At 38.3% G+C, this 20101-nt stretch overlaps 1 protein-coding gene across 2 annotated transcripts in view; it reads right to left on the bottom strand.

Moving 5' to 3' along the window:
• The window catches only part of NRP2 (neuropilin 2), an 84417-nt gene that overhangs the window by 55341 nt on the left and 8975 nt on the right, over window positions 1-20101 (bottom strand). For both annotated transcript variants that reach the window (XM_072121088.1, XM_072121089.1), the window contains exons 2-3: window positions 9553-9730; window positions 2002-2183 (exon numbers count right to left, since the gene is read on the bottom strand). In XM_072121088.1, the coding sequence (XP_071977189.1) occupies window positions 2002-2183; window positions 9553-9730 (360 nt within the window). The remainder of the gene's footprint in view (window positions 1-2001; window positions 2184-9552; window positions 9731-20101) is intronic.

A 20101-nucleotide genomic window follows, 5' to 3' on the forward strand; every position in this document is an offset into this window, starting at 1 on the left:
CACAAAGCTATACATATATTGAAATGCTCTAGTCTTTTCATGTTTCAGTTTTTTGAGTTCTATTGAGTTCTATTGTTGTCAGAACAAAAATATTTTCATTTTGTAGGTCCATGCAGGTCTAGTCTATGAAACTTCAAAACCCAACTGGATTAGAAGTGGGGCCTAAACAAGTAAATTCTGAAGCTAGTGATTAGCTCGGCAGTCCCATAGACTATGATACAGACGTCATCACTTTTGGTCCAATAGGTACTGGAAGTCACATGAACTAAATGTTTTTTAAATGTTTTTTTTAGACAACTAAGTTTGGTCAACTCTGTTAAACTCAGTTACACACAAGTGCTGACATTTTACATGTCCAAAACTTTCAATGCCAGTTGCTGGTGGGGAGCCGGGGAGCTTCCATATTTCTAACATAAAAGTCTGCAAAAACTCATAGTCGATGTAGACACATGTGTATTGTGCACATTTGTAAGTACATTGATTATTTCAACAAATATATTCTATGATGATATCATTAGAATCATTTCTCCCAGTAAGAGCTGCAGTCAGTTGTATCTGTTAACCACCCCTATTAGAAGTTTTATTCCAATGGAGGGATACAAATAATTATTTTTTCTGCAATGATTCACAGGCGACAGTAGCCAAAGAAATTAGGTTGTGGGTCTAGAGGTTGTAAAACTCAATTGACCTTCAACACTTTGCCCTTGACTTCAATGCATCACTAGAATCATCACCTGATTGGAAAAGCAATAAAAGGGAATGTCCTAATGATTTACACTGATCTAAGAGAATACTCAGCTGATCGGCTGCAGACTTATTTAAAGCTGACTGCGATGTAGGCAGAAGAAGTCATAAACAGATATCGATTAAACATAGCTTCCTTTTAAATCAAAGCAGTCTTTCAGGAACAGTGATACACGGTCAGGATAACAAGGGATGATACACATTTTACTAAATGATGCATTGGTTAGGTAATCACAATAACCTGGAATAGAGCATAATGGCGGTTGAGGTTTTTTTTTAACCCCATCCAGTCAAAAAACTATTTATTACTGGATAAAGAAGATTGGAGGAAACGTGTCATACATATGAGCATCTTTCTCTACTGTGACAGGGTCAAAATAGGGGCAATGTACAGTGTGAGAATGACAAGAGCAGCCATTATACAGTGTGGGTGCCACAAACAGGGCCGGATAACGGGGAGGACTCCCAGGGCGTACACTCTGGGAACTTAACCAGGAGCAGGTGGGCCATGTGTGGCGATGTGCAGAGGCCAGGGCTAGATTGTGCTTCTCATATCATTCGGCAAAGGCACTGCTGTCTAATTGACCCTAATTAATTACTAAGGGGGGACTCTGGCTAGAGGATTACTAAGACAGGTACCCTGTGTAATAGATGACTTGGGGAGCCTGCCTAATGGATAATTGACTAAGGGGGCCTTGCCTAATGGATGACTTACTAAGGGGGCCCATGCCTAATGGATTATTGACTAATGGGAGACCATGCCTATTACATGGATTACTGATTTTGGGGGGACCCTGCCTATTACATGGATTATGGACTATGGGGAGACCATGCCTATTACATGGATGTTAAATGTGTGCCCTATATGGGCTACATACAGACACCGGATTTGGCACCCAGGGGCTCCCACCAACCGTAATCTGGCTCTGGCCATAAGGAGTGGTATAACACAATTTGGGGGCCACAAAAGTGCCTTATGGGGGTCACAAGTGAGTATTATTTCATGCGGGGTAAGAATTTTGCCCCTCTTTCCATTCTCTAGATATACAATAAACTTTATGGACGTGGACAGATATTTTCAATACTTTACTTATCATTAACCACCCAACCTGGAATTAGCGAAGGTCCTGCAGGTGGGCTATGTTTTATATGCATTCAGTAGCCAGATTTTTGTAAAATGATTGGTATGTGATGGACTACAGGTATACATGTACTAGTTTAGTGTTGGTGCAGAATGTTTAGCTTTAAAAAACTCACCTGTCTTGAAGATCTCATAACGTAGTGAAAAACCAGCCCCCTGGCGAGCATAATCTGAGATAAAGCGGATGTAGATGTGTGAGCCGGATGAAGTGATTGTAGACGGTGCAATACTTCCACAATGTTTTCCTAAGAGATCTGCTGATTCACTGTCACCATCCCGGATCTCAATAAAGTCATACCTATAAGATCAAAGAATCTGATTTAAGAACTCAAAGAATAATAGTTTCAATGAAAGAACAACCAGTAAAATAGACATGTTGTTATCTACATAGAGGACAAATAATAAACATCCCCATTTCTAATACAGAATGAAGAACTGTGTAGTTTAAGTGCTTTAAGTAAATATTTGCATTTCTTCATCTATACAAATTGAAGTTCTGGATAATTTCTTGGAAATAAATGAATTTGGGAATGGGTGTTCCCATTCCCTTTCCAAAAGGTTTGCATCCCTATACAGAATGAATAAATGATGATGACTTTCCTGGGGACTCTTTTAACAAGGAGAAGGTAATTTACTAAAATTCTAATAAGATATGTCCCAGCTTTGTTTTTCATGGAAACAGACATTTCAGGGGAGATGACAGATCTTTTCATTTTACATACACGCATCCAGTGTATACATGATACACAAATGTCATCAATATCCAGTAGGCCAGCTATTTTGGCTTTTCTCAGCATATCCACCAAGTTTTGTAGTAAGATCAGTAATGTGAAATTCCTCTTGTGAAGTCACTCTGCTTAGTGTTTATACTTCCAGTAACGTCTCCTAGTGCTGGAATTGCTCACTTTCATGCTTCCAACGCCATGTGTTTTACATTGAGTGTCATGTTGGAACCAATGCAGGAAAATGCAGTACAAACTGCCGCATTCTTGTCTTTGATATCCGTTTGGATGTCTTCACTTTTATCAGCTTTCATGAGAATGCTTTATCCCAACTAATAACATCCCCTTAAACTTGATACATTTTGTCTGCTGAGTCTAAGAAACGTACAAGAGGTCACATCAGGTTTGGCAAAGGAGAGGAAAACCACAATATTTGTCTGCATTGTGCCAATATCTAGCAGTGCAATGCCAGTAGGGGCCATGTTTAGGTATATACTGCCTTGTGTTGTTCTATAATCTATCCTCTGCTATGTTACTAGAACCAAAGGAAAATCCAAGGAGACTCTAAGGAGAAAGGACGGTGCTTAGGAGATTACACGGTATAAATCTACCGCTGTGTACACCACAATGCAAATTCATTCATTTTCCATTGCCAGCCGGTGACATTTCACTTCTTTCTATAGTTCATACGAGACTGAGTACACATAAGCAAATGCATAGAATACAGATCCAGACCAAAAATGTTTAATGAATAATATATATGTAGACCTCTATGTGCAATAATCTGTAGATTTAATTAGATATTGAATGCTCTGCTAAATATTTACTTTGTACTCACAAAGAAAATGATCTATAGACATTCTCTGGCGCTGAATAATATATGAACTGTTGTGCGGCAGGAATTTGCTTTCCTGGAGGTAACCACACAAATCTATATCTAACCCGATCCAGGAGTAAGAGTTAAATCTACCGACAGCTGTCCACATCTTCTCCTCTGTCCCCACTGCTGAGAGTGACACAGTAACACCTTGTAAAGTGTCTTTCTCAATCACTCTCTGTTTGTTTACCATGACACTGTCTTGTAAGACAACCACACAGATCTTCTTCTCTGAGGGTGGGCAGGAGGAAGCCCTACACCCAGCAAGGCTCTGCTCCTCTGCATGGGAATGGAGATGTGACTGTAGCCGTATTGCAGATGACAGAGCTGTACCGAGTCCTGTGTCTGTGAGTTCCTTTCACTCAGCAGCTATCTTCTAAGCAATCTCCTAGAAGATGAGTGATCTGCTAGACAGCTCAAGCAGTGTGGGAATATTTCCTCTCCACACTCATACATGAGCCTCGGGCATGAAAATAAGATGTTAAGCTCCACAGTGTATCCATCCATGGCACTTTTAAATGTTATTTTACAGTCTGCAAGTGAACATGCGCATAAATGTATAAGAAATATGTCACGGTTATTATGCACTGTACTGACACACAGTGTTTCCCCGCATGACTTTACTGCATGCAAGCACTTGAACTTGAAATTCGACGTATGAAGTTGACCCTGTAAATATGTATGCCAAATTTAGAGCCCTGACTGCAGAACGCTGTGTATTTTCCTCTATAGGGAGACATCTAACAGTGCTGCAGTGCTGAGATTGGACACGTTATGAATGGTGATCGCACATTCCTTATTCCATTACACTGACATCACTAAATAGTTTCTTGAAAACATAAACCCTCTTTTTAAAATACATTCATCATTGTGTGTTTTTATATAAAGAACTATCTAAACTTGTACAACTTCATATAAATACAAACACACATGTATAATAAACACACTGACGTATGATGATAACAGTGTGGTTAAAGTCCTAAAAAGCAGAAGTTGACTCATTTAGAACTGAAGCAACTTTGCAGACAGATTAGTATATAGAGCGGCCACCCTATGGTTAATTGTGACGCCCCTAAAAGCAGGGTCGGCTTCTGGTCTCAGTAGGCCCCTGGGTGTCAGTGGGCCCCTTTGCAGTGAACTCTTACGGTGGCATTAAAAATCAGAAACTAAAACATTTTCACGTTCCCTAAAATATTCCCTAAATTATCATACCAAACAGCCCTCATGGCTATTTTATATAAAGCTCCCACACTCCCTATGGATTCATGAGATACAGCCCCTCTCACCCCCTCAGATTTCGTATATATACAGCTTTATGTGGGCCCCCCAGCAGCTCTGGGCCCAGTACTTGCCCAGTTATGCACATTGCTGCTGCAGGTTCTGCCTAAAAGCATGATATTTTCAATAATATTACTGCAACTGCTACATTAGACAAGCACACCCAGTCGGGCAGCAATCAGGGATTTAGAGGTAAAATGGGGAAAGATCTTTCTCTCAAATGATAAGACACTACTAATGTCAATGGCAGGTAGTACCTTCAAAATGGTGCAGTTCTGACCCAGTGGGGCACATGTATCATAAATTTGTCTTTGTCCATTTTTAGGCACTTTTATGGGCTTTTCTGCTTGTCTGATATATCTTAGCGGTTTTTCCTTATTGATACATGTAGCATTTGGTCTTTATTGAATTTAATTTTTTTTAAAAAACAAAAGTCCTGTGGATAGGGCCTAAATTGGTTCGTGGGATAACCCCTTAAAGCCCTGTCCTTTTGGCTATGTTTTGCCTACTCCACTAATTTTCAAAAGAAGATGGATCACATCAGTGGAAGAATATCTTAAGAATTTCTAGAAGCATTTTCTCCCAGAAACATACAGAAAACACTAGGTGGAGGAGTACTGCCCACTAATTTTTGTCACTCATTTCTAGTTTTAGTGTTCTTTTGATAGCAAGTGGGTGTAAAGGGCAGTAACAATCTTGTGGTCTACTGACAACACTAAGGAAGGAAGGTGGAGGCGTTGTAACTAAAATCAACCAGTGAGTTCCTGCTAAGTGGAAGCAGGTCATGTACGAGCGGCCACTAATATTACTCAAAGCCAGGGGATGAAATGAGACATATTGCAATCCGATATTCCAGAATCTGAAATGTTCTTTCATAATCTGAAGTGGACATTCCCTTCTAAGCAACACTTACCGAGAGCTGATAAAAACCAATTCCAATCACAAACACGCAGATGTAATAGTTATAGCTATATTTAACCTATAGACATATTGATTCCATACATATCAGTTGAATAAAAGCGGGACACGTAGAGACAGACTGACTTTTTTCCTGTTTCAGCTGTTAAGAACAGGGCTCTGATATAATTTCTTATCAGCCAGTGCCAGAGACAGGGAGGAAGAGAGATAAAGAGAGGAAAACTCCTCACTGAAACACATTGCACATGACAAGCTGGATGTAGGAATGATGATATCAGCGCATAATCGGCTATCATGTGAGCGCGTTATTTAACCGTTTTATGGCGAGCATCACTATAAGCTATTACACTGTGACTGCTATGAGCTGGATCCGCACATTGCATGCACCAAGGGTACATTTCTGCAATCAAGACATCCCCTATCTATGTCATGCCGAATGTTTAAGATGATTGCAATGTATGGGCAACAAAAGGAAGACTTCTTAAACGCTGTCAGCTGTGAAGAGAATGAAGCCTGTGCGTAATTTCGGGTTTTCGGCAAACTGTCATTCAGACATTATACACTTTAATTAAAGCTTATGTCTGTCCCTAAAATCATTTCTATAAATATGCTTAAAATGGAGTATAATTACAGTTTTTAATCCAGAGAACCAGTTTTGGAACATCCTTCTGCATCAAAGGAGAGGGCATTATGTCGGCCAAAGGATGATTAGTGGAAGAAGTGCCACTATATTCTATGTTTTTAGAAAACCAAGGGCAGATGAAACATTAAACATTGTTAGTCTTGTAATTGTATAATTATTTAGATCCTTGGATTGTGCAAAGATGTTAATCATTTCTGGCTGGATGCTATTCATTCAGCTACCATTATAGATGGCCCAGTGGTCCATCTATCTCCAACTCCTGATAATAATACATTGCATTGTAAGTAGGAAGATTTTTGAACAAGATGTCAGACCCTAAATAAACCACAATAGCTGTGGTAGTCACTAGTGGTATAACTCTAGCATTGATAATCCCCCAACAATGATGCCTAAGAATATGTCTTGTCTGTCCGGCTGAGAGTGATAATAAAATGTCATTTTCATTTTTCCACTAGTGTCACTCCACTCTGAGGTTAATGCCACTCTGACTTTAGTTGCTTACCCTGTCATCTAATCCAGGTGTATTTAGAGGCAATTCTCACCTTCCATTGCTTTCTGTTCAGCCTCAATGACCCTCAAGGCAGTAGAATTCTCAGAGTGTAAGGAATCAATTACTTCCTGAGATACTTTATTAGAAGTCCACACTCCTCCTAGCATTCAATGAAAGAGTGAGGGTGAACAGTAGGGAGGGGGGAAGCTCCAGGGTTTTGAGCTTTTGCGCTTTTGAGCTCAGCCTGGACAATAGCATAAATGTCAATGTCCATACCTAGTCACAGGCAAACACTGGCCATTAACTCACTCATCCAGCAGCCTCCGTTGAGATCAAATATCAGAGGTAACATGACAGACGTGATGACATTCAATCACAGCCATTTCTAAGGCCAATAACATTTCCAATGGCATGAAACCTTTATTTTGTCCTTTCTCTTGAGTGGCTTGATCTGCATTGTCTGGATGATGCCTGCCCTGAAAGCCTAAGATCTTGGAGAACAAGGGATGCAGGAAATAAATGGGGGTTCTGATAATGCAGTTTATGGAGTCTCTGCCATGAGTAGGCTCAGCCAGGGATGGTTAGATAACATGCATCTCTACAGATTTCCCTAAAAGCTAAGTGTAATTTAGAGAATGTGATCTACCAAACCCCTAGAGACATAGACTGACATTCCATAAATATACTGGAAGGGTCAATTCAATCCTAAATGCTGCGTGTACACGGTGCCGCCGAGCTGGCAGCCAGCCATCAAACTCAATGCCCAGTGGATTCTGCTTAAATGTATTTTTGACTTTAGCTCGGTGTGAGAGACAAGTAGGAACAAACTGCTTGTTCTGTGATAGGGGTTGTCATAAAATTGCACAGGTTTGTGTACATTCCTTGATAGATAAGCGTGTTCCTACACTTAATATCTTGTGCGCCATCTCACATTTCTATATCACATACTAAGGTAAGGGTTTCCCAGTGCTGACATCCTGAAAACTTCATTATATTTTGGCATAGTTTTTTTTACCTGAACAGTTCAGAGGAAATAATCTTTCATTTTGAGGGATAATCAAATGTATAATCAAATGTATACACTGGGTACAAGAAATATGTATAATGATATAGACAATGGAAACCATGATCCCTCATTAAGTACTATAGTCTGAGCAACTGGTTCATGACTCAATGTCTGGATTACTCACATTACGGCAGGACATCTTACATGTATGTATATGTGTTTAAATGTATTTCACAGATTTCTGTGCTTTTAAATTAGAACTGTGGGCGACGCTTGACTGTTTTATGCTTACAACGGTGCCTGAAGGGGAATTATATAACTCAAGGTTTAGAAGAACATCAAAAACAGAATCCTTGTACCATGCACCTCCCCTTCAGGCCCTTCACTTGGCAAAGAACAGTGTATAAGTGTGGCCCAAAGCTTTTCTACTATGTAATATATATATAAAATTCCTAGGTGATGCATTTGCTTTATTTATGAGCAGTTATGTAGCTAATAAACTTTCTTGGTTTATAAGTGCACAGATCCAGGATAAGACAATATGGATTTTTGTTCTTAGCACCTTCCAGTGCTGCAATTCTCACTAATTAATTCCGGGACTCGATTATCACCCTTTTCATGGGTGTTGCGTAAAATAACAATTTGCACCTTGATTTTAGCCTTTCTTGGTAGCTTTATCACCTCACACTTAAAATGATATGGATCATACATCTACTATGTCAATTAGTAGCAAACTAAGTGTATTTTCCTCTGGTTTTAGATTATTATATTCATTTACAGGCCAGCAAAAGGTATAGCTAAAGGCCATTAGTGGATAATATTGCAGCCATAATTGTAACAAGTTCAACTATTTTAACTACTTAATTGTGAAGATTAAAATCTCACAATGCACAGATGAAACGAATACCCTGAAGCCTTGAACCAGTGGAGTAGTATAATATATATACTGTATTTATATCTCTAATAACCCTTTATATGCCCTTGGATATCATTTTTATTATTACACAATAGGGGAAAGAAAACAAATGCTTTGATAAAAAATATAGTATTCCACAACTAATGTTTTTGACTGTATCCCACAACATTCCTTAGTAAACCTTGTGCTACTTAATAACCATGGGCCTTGCATTTTAGCAAAACGTACAGATGCAAACTGGCATATATGGGTCAGGGCATCAATTATTTAAGAGTTACAGTATTCTAACATGAGAACTCATTTACAGAAGGCAGTGAAGTTTACCCATTCCCTGCCAAAAAAGATGCCTTCCTGTTCGTGTCACAATCCTGAACACGTTACTCTTGTCGTTAGTGTCCAGTGAGTGCATGTATAAGATCCTATACAATAAGTTGTCTACACTCATCACATATTAGGGCATAAAAGGGTTAAGTAATTTATAGATAGATACCCCTCAGGAGCCTTTTAAAGGTGGACTTGTGTGATGACTTCATCTGTGCATTGGGGATTGGAAAAATGCACATGCTTTAAATAGTGTATTGTGAGAAGTAGGATCGACATTCTCCTGCTGGGCCAGAAACTCTCCAGTGTGCACCAAAGATCAATACTGATCAATAGCTTAGTGCAGGACCTGAGAATCCTCCGCCCAGTGGGTCATACAAGGCTTCTGTCTAATCTATAAAGTAATGACATCATGGTGCCTATGCCTCATATTAGAAGCATCCAGGCAGATAGATCCATGTGTGTGTTCCACATAAGACACAAGACTTTTTCTTACTTGCAATCGTGTTTTTCTATTTCAAAATGAGGATTGAAGTTGAGCACTATCTTCTGGTTAGGCTCCGGTGCACTGACCACCCACACGCAGTTCTGATGGGAAGGATAGTCATTAGGGTAGCCCGGTGAAGTGATGTAACCAGCAACTTTGGCATTTAAACGTCCTCCACATGTATTGACTGAAAGAGATAAACAAAAAGATGATCATTTTAACAGAATATTCATATTATCACAAAAAATTGTATTCACTGGTTTGATCCGAAGCTTGTCCTTGTTATTATGTACTATAAAATCTATGTAATCCCATAAAGTTGATTGATCCAGAAACATGGCCGAACAATAATCCAAAGTATTGCTGGTTTTGATAATCTTTTAAAATGTGCTTTTGCATAGTGTAAAGTGATCAGCAAATCTGATTTATAGTTTGAACCATATCCACATATTTTATTGCATAAAAAACAGCAGATGTCATAAAAGTCCAGGATGGGTCGTCTTGTATCTTATGTGTATTAGCAGATTTGTAATTCATTATAATAACATCCGAACCTAAAAACAATTCTGAGTAGAATTATATCTCACAATCCCATATGTTTTATATATACACTTTTGTTTAGAAACATAACTCGCTCCCACTTTTTTAATTCTTACTTCTTAAACCTTAAACTCAATAAACAGAGTTTCCGCATAGAAATGTGCAGAACTCCTACTGTAGCAAAATCCTGCTCTATAATAGCCTACTGTGGCATTATTAACAAACTAAAAACAGTACATTGACAATTGAAAACTCCAGGGAACTTCAAATTAAAAAACACTTTTCCATTTAAAACCCCAGGGACTTTCATACTGGAACACACCTATTGGTAATTGTATATGCAGCAGCAGCAGCTTTCCTCGGCTTCTGAACAAAGAGACATTCACTGTACGCCGAGTCCCTAACCATAAACGTATACTTTATGTTATATTTTTACCAGTGTTTATGAGTTTCTAAACTTTATTCCAGCTGGTATATTGTTCTCTCTTGTGATATATATTCCTGAATCCCTTTGAACTAAGGCTTCCTATTTGTGAGGATGGAGAGGATGGGGGGGGGGGGGGTCACTTTTTTGTCACTCCAGGTGATATTTAGTGTATGAAATTTTGCCCACTAGTGTTCACACATACATTGTATAAAAATGACTGATACTGAAAGGAAAGTTTTACACTCCCTGGTCCCTTAGAAAGTTGTACTGTCAATAGAAAATATTGGGTTCCATAAAACCAAGATATCCCCAGTAAATAGTTTAACAACCAGGTAGCTCATAAATTCCCATGTAATTCCTGATGGAGCACAAATTGCAGGTTGTATTGTTGGGTTGTGATAAAAGACACTTCCTTTCTTCTATTTAGCAGGGAACATAGAAAGTGAGATTTCACTGGACTGCATATTCATTTCCTGTTGGATTCCGCACATATTACAAAAGTTGAAGTTCAATGCCAAACACGCAAAAGGAGCAGCTAGTCAGAGGGACTTTGCCAAGCTTTAGAGAAAAAAATGACTTTAATGAGCAAGAGATAACTTTCTAAAGCATCCTATTTTAGTGTTTTCCATGAAATAAAATGTATTTGGTCTAATAATAATTATTTATTTTTTCTTCTGATGTGCAAAATTGTTCAGAATTTTTTTTATTAAGTCCCTAGTTTATCTTGTCAGTTGTATATGTTCCACTAAGTATGGCCTCCTAAAGTTCGTAGGATGAAGAGCTTCATTGATATCAGTGGACAATACACTTCTTGACCTGACAATTCTAAACCATTGGTTTATTTATTATTATTAAATATTTACTAATATGGTAATTCTGGAGAAATAAATGAAACAACACAACATGATAGATGACAGCAGTGCTGGAGTGGCCTACCAAAATACCAGAGGATCCACTGGTGGGCCCAGACTGCATCCAAATACTGACCTCTTTATCCCAACAAATGACAACTCTGTTTGAGGCAACAAGTATCTTTTTTCTGGATACAGGATATACCCAATGCAGAAATTATCTGGTGGGTCCAAGGAACCCCAGTCTGACACTGGACGACAGCCCCTCATTAAGATGACCAACAAAACAGCTGTTGAGTGGGTGATGATTTAGCTGACAGCTATTCTTACAGCCTGCTAATACCATATTGCAGAGAATGTATATATTCAGAATAATTGCAAAGCTAAAGGGTCCATTTCTAAGGACTTTCATTGGAGATGGCACACGTATTATATTACATTTCTGACAGACCTAGATCCATATTTGCACACAGAAAGTAATAATGTAAATAACCCATAGATTTTCTCCAAAACTGGAAGTACAATCCATGTATATTGGATCTTAACAGGGACTCGTATCAGACTGACATTTCTCTGCTAAAGCGACTGTATACCGTATTTTAGGAAATCACTATCAATAAGCTATTGTCCTTTTATCAATCAGTAGAATGTGAGTTTCATCACACATTCCCTTTAAAATGAGCAGTCTGGGTGAGCCTAGCACTTCTTATCTGCTGTCATTCGCTGTTTCACTAAGCGATAACGAGTGTCGATGCTTGTTATATATAGACCTGATTGACAAGTTCTGCTGCTTCCAAAGATCCTGAAGAAATACAATTGAATGTGAAGAAATGAAGCACAGCTAAGCCTGCAGGTTCGCTTATGGAAGCTAATTACATTGTTAGATTGTGGACACAAGGTGGCTGCTGCTTCCTGATTGACTGACATATTCCAGCCAAGAAATGACAGGTCCCTGTGTACCCCACGCCTCATCTGAACAGACAGACTAGACGGGCAGCGAAAACATAAAAATTACACAGTTTCCTTACCATCTGACAAAAAAGAAGTTCTATAAGAATCCTCAGTAAATCCGAATCCTACAAAAGTCTTCAACCTAATCCAACCAATACATGCTGAGGTCATGTGAAATCTACAGACACAGACATCAAACACATTTTGATATCAGAATAAGTTGATGGGAATATGTCTTCACAGGGCGTGAGTGATGAAGATTTTTACAGTCTTGTCAAATATGTTTTGCGGAAATACCTGTCATTGCTGACATTAATAAGGATGTATTGGCAAAATATTGGTTTAGTCTTTTTCCATGAGAATTGGCATCAAGAAGCATTTGTTGACTAGACAGCGTAAGGGATACGGATGAAGGCTTGAACTGTAAGTGCATGACAGTGAGTGTATGACAGTACAGGAAATCCCCATGTATATATTTTTAGATCCCAAAGAGGCATACTCAATTTTATCTCTATATTCCAAACTATTGCGTGAGAACTTTATCAAATGGATTTCACTGTTTGTGACTGATACCATAGACAAAACTTTTTATAGTATTTAAACCTTTTGGAAAATACTTTGGTTAACCCCATTTTCTCGACTTTGCATTCATTTTGGAATCTCCATCCTTACCACCATTGGGTGTCCCAGTACTTGTCACACTTGCTTTGTCTATAAATATATATTAGCATACTACATTAAAAGGGGGAAATTGCAGTGTCAACATGAAACCAGCACTTTGATGAAATCATCACAGTATCGTAGTTTCTTCTGAACTGACAAAGCTAGGGAAAGATCATCAGATTAGCTGATTCATATGAGTAGCATAGACCAGTGAAGAACATAAAAAATCAACAGGATATTCCATTACAGAGTTTTCTTTCAGTTCCCGTATTCTGGAGCCAAGAGTCTATAGTTCCATAATCTATTTTCAGTTTTTTTTCGTCAAAAAAGACGCTTATTTTCTATGTTAACTCCTTCACTGTCACATGACTAGGTCATCACATCCATATTTTAGTTAATTCTTACTGTCATACTTCAAGAAGTGTCAATTGCAGCTTTTACACATTTTTCATGACATGACAATCACGCGATTCGCTGAAATTAGGGATGTTTCGTCAATTACCATAGGGTTGTATGTTTGATTTAGCATATATACTTAAAATCAATTTGGAAACACTAGTGGTTTTTCAATGTGTTACATCATCCAAATGCAAGATCTCTCTTTTTTTTTTTTTTATGCATATTGTCGTAATCCGAAGCAGTTGAAATTCTTATAAAAAGTTAACTAAAACAATTACCGTAACTTCAACAACACCAAAATAATATGGTGGAGTTTATGCACAAAATAAATGAGGAGGGGGCTCTGAAGCCAACAATGTTTTCTTAGTTATAAACTTTAGAACTCAAATTACACATGGGGACTGTCGAGAGAAAAACACACAAAAGAAGTTCTTAAAACATCTGGTCTGGTTCCTATGGGAAATAGTGCAAAGTCTGCCAAACATTAACTAACCAATCTCTTTGCACAAAACAACTTTCCATGGCGCAACACAATGAGTTTCGTCTACTGAACGTACTCATACAACATCTCACCTGAGTGGGTAGACAGGTTGGAGTCTTTACAATGTCACCCTTTGCTCACCTACATATAATCCCTGGATGAAATGCTAATCACGTCTCCTCCAATTGCATTTTACGCTACAACAAATCTTACTGTAATGAAACTCAGTAACTTTTAAGTGCAATGAGAAAAGACTTTAACACCTTTATACAAAACGCCTTCACCAAATGCAGTATTTCATAGAACTTCTAAAACATAGAGAGCATAGTATTGTTTTGTTACCAAAACAAGGGGCGATTTTGATAACCACTATCTGGACCTGTGGTCCTAGTCATAACCGCTCTGTTCTGTGGATGAATTGTGCTATTGTTGTGTCCGATGTGTACAGTATGTGGTTTTGTTCCAAGACCCTGATAACACGCTGAAATGGTCTGTCTGATGTTCTGCGCATGATGCACCAGCTGTTGTTCATTTCCACAAAGTATTTTAACTCCTTTGTGACTGTTAAGAGCAAACAGGCCTGTCCTCTGGGGATCCCTATAAGCTAAAGAGTAGAAGAATTATTTATAAAGGAGGACTTACATACATTCTTATTTGTACGGTCAGTTTACCATATGGGTAATTGAGGTGTCGAGTCTAAAACAGCCTTAATATGTTTACCCTACAGAATCTCACAGGGTTGATCAAAGAGTTTTTATGATTTCTGATTTTTTTTCAACTTTTTTTGAGGAGGGAAATCTTATTACTTTACAGAATATGCAAATTAGCACATATCAAAGTGTCCGCCTACTGACTTATCCTATAATGACTTTTATTCACTAGGCAAAACAACCTGGTAATGGCTGAAAAGTTGTCGATAATGCCATGGCAATCATCCAGTGAGCTGCATCGGCATAAGGCTACAGACAGAAATCGTAAACGGCCTACCCCGACAAATCAAGAATTTGCTATAAAGTCAATATTGACCATTCTCTTGTAATTGCTGTTGTTGGGAAGCTCTAGTACAACCAGATGTAATTGCACATGACAAGTCTCCATATAATAATTTGAGGCATTAATTTTTAAAATAACCCTTGTGCAGTACTGATTTAGTAGACAGCAAGTCAATCTATATTGCCTGTAATGTAGATCACATGTTTATTCTCATTTTTTATTTTCATACACCAGAATCATTTTGCTTTAAATCTCACCAGGAAAACTAAATAAGTCTAAACACATTTCCTATTGCTGGCTAAACTGTCCAATATGGTTTTGTATACAAACACAACCAACTCTAAACTTTTTCTCACAGAGCTTTACAGTGGTTGGTCTTGATCCTTCATGAAAGTCTTGAAAAAATATTTACATTTTGGGATTCTTAATGAGACTGCTATTTCCTTGAACATTAAAGAACTGGATGTGGAGGATCAGGATCACATGGAGTGTGTAAACTCAATAAGTATGTACTACTTTATCGTGGTCTTTGAGACTAATATAAAAACAGTGGGGTTTGGTCATACAAATGCTGCCCACAAGGGTGTAGCCCTTGTACTGAGTAGGTTCCAGAGGAACTGCAAGCCTTGGCCAGGGTATTCACCCACAAGCTAAATGTGTGCCCTAAGTAAAGGGAATCTTAGTTAAAAAGGCTGTGAAAAGTAATGTAGGAGAGTGTTCTTTTCAGAGCAGATGAGTAATATGTGAAATTTATGATGAAACTGAACATCTTTATAGTGGTCTTCATAAAGACTTCTCTTCTTAAAGAGGTTTCACTGAATGATCAAGTTGGCATAACACTGTTAAGGGCAAACATTAAGGTTTTAACATACCCATTTCCTTGGTTGTCCCAAGAAATAATTAAAATAATGAAACATTATGATATTGAAATTGAAATAATGAAAGGAGTTACCCATAGCTGTCTTACATCTATGAGAGGTCTGAGTTGGCATAGCCAGGGGTAATTTAAACTCATGAATCTGATCTGAGATTTTTCCTGTTTCAAACAAAGTGTATAAATATTGACCTGCTTCGTACAGATAAAGGCAACCGAATCCAGTGCGCATAATGGTGAAGTGTGAACGTTTTGAATTATTTGTTAATGCCTCACTTGACAAGGCTAAGAGATGGAGCACATTTCTGATGTGAATTTACATTAACTCAATTGCAGTCTGCTTTGGCCCAAAATGACATTAGAAATATATATTAAAAATTAATGTCCCTAATAGGTTACGACTTGGAAAGAATTTTTGCCTGAAAAGATGTCATCTCCCCTAAAGCCACCTTATTCTGCCTCCATTGTTTTGTATCTAATTGCATGTCATAGTAACTGAATAATTGGAGCACAAAGATAATTATACTTGATGCACTTTTAATTCATTTCAGCTTCCTTCCCCACCAGCTTGTGTGCAGCGTGACTCTAAGCAACCAAATGTAAAAAGATGACATCGGACAGACTGTAAAAGGCATTCATTTTGTGACATGATAATTTATCCTTCCCCGTATGCGATAACTGTGGCGGCTGATTTCCTAGCACTTCATCACCCAATATTAAAATTCCTGGAAATTACAGAAAATGATTTAGAAGTCGCTGAATTAGAAGCTTTGGAAAAGTATGAACTATGGTGTACAGAATTTCAGATTTGTGAATCTAATGAACTTCCATTTTTTTGTTATTATTAATAAATTTCAATGTATCTTTAATTTCTTTTTGCCTCAAAGCAATAGATAAACGGTGTGTACTAAGGCACTGTTTACACTGGTGTCATGCCTTCTTTTTATGATAGAGGCATGGATGATGTAAGGTATCCATGTGTGATGGATCCAGCCAGAAATCTTTCCCAAGCTTCAGTATCTTCAGCTCTTATGTGTATCTTATTGTTGGCTATGTAGCGGGTGTAACACACATGACATATCCTCAAATACAAATGTAGCACTGCCTTTATCCCTAGTTATGAACATGAATGCAGGCTCAATGTGATCCACAAGTTAGGCTAGTTAGGAATCCATGGTTGTGTCCTGATGGTCTTTAGTGGGGTGAAGTGTGCCATGGCCCATCCAATATCTTTTTGTATAAATCTGCTCTTACATGGGCCGAAGAAAGAAATATGGGATAATATAACTGAGCTACATATTGAGGACAAGCAGGTAGGATACACATCCGGGTAAGATATTGAAATATACCCTTTGTTCAGCTTCTGAATAAAGGTCACAGACTAGAGTTCTACCATTGTTCCTATTGGCAGGTAATGGGTTATGTTGGTATACAATACCATTTCCAACAAACTTATTGTAGTAAATGTGAAGTTAAATGGCTTAAAATGTTCATTTAATTTTTTCAAAACCAAAGCTTTGATGAAATATTCTCCTTCATGTAATTTCATCTGGTGAGAATCCGAGTTTTTGTAATCTCATAATGCAGACAAATGTAATTTGGTTAGGACAGAGTAGATGATATAATGGTGTTAGGGAATGTTTATATCCTGCTTTCTCCGGACATAACGGCTAATATAATTGTAGCAGCAATAATGATGGGTCTGGCATTTCAATCCATGGTCATCTCTTGTAGTCATTAATTTATTGGTTGAGATGTATCAGTCCAGTCAGCGCAGCAGACAAATGACTCTCTCAGACAAGCACCTCACCAGCAGTCAGCACAGAAATGATCACATAAAGATGGGGGGGGGGGGGTGCGGGATTTGTTCTGTATAAAAATGACTACAAGTATAAAATATGGTACATTGTTCAATATGATAGTAGCTGGGATTAAATGGGTAGAGGGCAAACATTTAACACTAATCTAACTAAATATCAACATCAATGTAAAGAGGATAGGGCTCACTAATACGATAGTACTTTATCGATCCCCAGGAGGCCAAATTCTAATACAGTCCTGTTTACTTGGCTTTAAAGGGATGTGGCTAGGATTACAGCTGGTACAATATAGGATTCACATAACTGCTGCAGCCCCTCACTATCCTTAGCGGACAAATAGACTGGCGGCACTGGAATTGAATGAGTAAGTATTAGTTATTTTACATGTAGCCAGAGAATGACATCTGTAAACGGTTACTCAAGTGGATGCTAAGAACTTTTAGTACACAACTTCAAGAACCAATGTGAATAACTTCCAGCTAAAAACAACAGAGGAGAGAAATATTGCGAGCTGCTGTAATAGGTGTTCTCAGCATTCCCTTTACACAGGTAGATTCCAGGCTTTCCATGTAACTTCTAGGAGATCAACAGTGCAAGCATTGGCTTAACACTTTCGGGACAAATAGGTGGTGATGGTTAAATTGTCTTATTGTCCTTATGTATATATTGAAACTGATTATCATTGGTGAAAACTAAATAATGCTGCCTATACTAGACAAGGTGTGAAGTGGCTGAGTGCTTTTCACAAAGCTTAAGTGGTACTGAATATACTATGAATTAATGCTCACTAGCAACTCTAATGGATTAGGGCTTAGGGGAATGGTGTTGGAAGTGAACAAGGTGGGTTTTTATTCCCCAAAGAGAAGAGCATCTTCCAAAGTCATTAATTGCTAATTAGAAAGACTTTGCAGCATTCTCTAAAGATATTATATTTCTGATGAATAATATAAGAAACCATGTAAGAAACCTCATTCTGAAAACAGTATTGCACCGCTACAAATGATATTCCGAAAACAAGATAGAATCATTTTCTTTCTCCCTGGGTTGTGCATTTGTTGGTCTGCTCTCTCAGACACACCAACTCAGACCACAGTAATCCAAGCGTCTGTTCCTTCAACTGTGCTCCACGCAATGAATGTTTCATTCCCCTAGAGAGTCTCGGAGATGCTAAGGAAAAGGCAGGAATAGATTTCTTGAAGTCATTGTTGGGGATGGTGACCTCCCTTGGGTGACTGCTTATTACTGTAAAAAGCGCTGTGTGACATCATGAGCTACTGCAAGAAGTCCAACTGACAGCAACCTTACTGACATAATTCAATGAATCAAAACTTCAAGCAGCCGAATAATCCACATAATGGATCAATCTAGATGTGTGCTTTTCATAAACTAGCTTACAATATGTTTTTAAGCCAATTTCTGGAAGTGTGCAGAGGTTGAGTGTTAAGAAATTGGAAAATGCTTTACGAAATAGAAACACACACAAACAAATTGCTTAAGTATAAATTTACTGTGAAAAACTACTGTTTATGTAGAAAGTTGGGGCTTGGCGTTTTTTCCTGTGCCATAACAATGCACTTTGTAGAAAGCTGTAGTAGTCATAAACAGTCTCTATATGCTGATGGATAAGTGTAGCATAGTGCCATCATCCAGAAAATCAACTTTGAAGAGAGCTCAGGGCTGAAGTTAAGCTCTCCCTGCTTCAGAATGCCCCTTTACTGTGATTGATGGACCTGAGTCAAGGGACATCACTGACCAGCTCTGTTAATGTCTAGTGAATGATGTCAGAGCAGAGGGGGTGTTCTGAAGCAGGGAGAGCTTGACTTCAGTGCTAATCCTTCAACCTCCATGACTTTATAAGACCAATTTATAACTCACTCCAAAGTTAATTTTCTAACTGATGTCATCAGACTAGCTGATGTCACTAGGTCAAGTTCCTTTAAACCTAGGATATTAGCCAAAGCAGTCATCTTTAAAAAGAAGAGACTGCAGACATATGTTTCAGGCTTCGTGTCCTTCATCAGTACAGAGCAGAGTGCTGGTTGGGAAGGTGAGGGGACTTCGATGGAGGCTGTAGGGGGTATCTTTGACCTGGCTTATATTCTTAGTTATGTTTCAAAGCCTTTTGAAAGGCCTTCCTGAAAGGAAGCTCATCTGCATAAGAAATAGCCTTTTATAAAGTGTCCTAAAATAATCATTCCACAAAGGTGAACCTCTCTTTAAGGATGGTTAAAAAATCTTCAAGTGGCTGCAAAAGGTGCAGCTCTGTTTATAGTTAAATTAAAATGTGACTTTAACTTACAAAGCGATGTAACAGTGGCTTTATTATGTGAAAGAGTTTAGTGCCACCGCTCAGTAGGAGTATATGCATGCAAGCATGTGGGATACTAATGTATACATGATACTGCACAATGATGACCCGAGTGAAGGTCAGTCTTCATAACTTCACCAGCATGCCAGAACAGTGATTAAATGGTCATACCTTTGGTATCTGCAAAATGTAAGGATCAGTTCCTGACTATGAAATGAAAATACAGGAGATTTTGCAAGGGAACAGTTGGG

Source organism: Engystomops pustulosus, chromosome 8, assembly GCF_040894005.1.
Source record: "Engystomops pustulosus chromosome 8, aEngPut4.maternal, whole genome shotgun sequence".
Classification (NCBI taxonomy): Eukaryota; Metazoa; Chordata; class Amphibia; order Anura; family Leptodactylidae; genus Engystomops; species Engystomops pustulosus.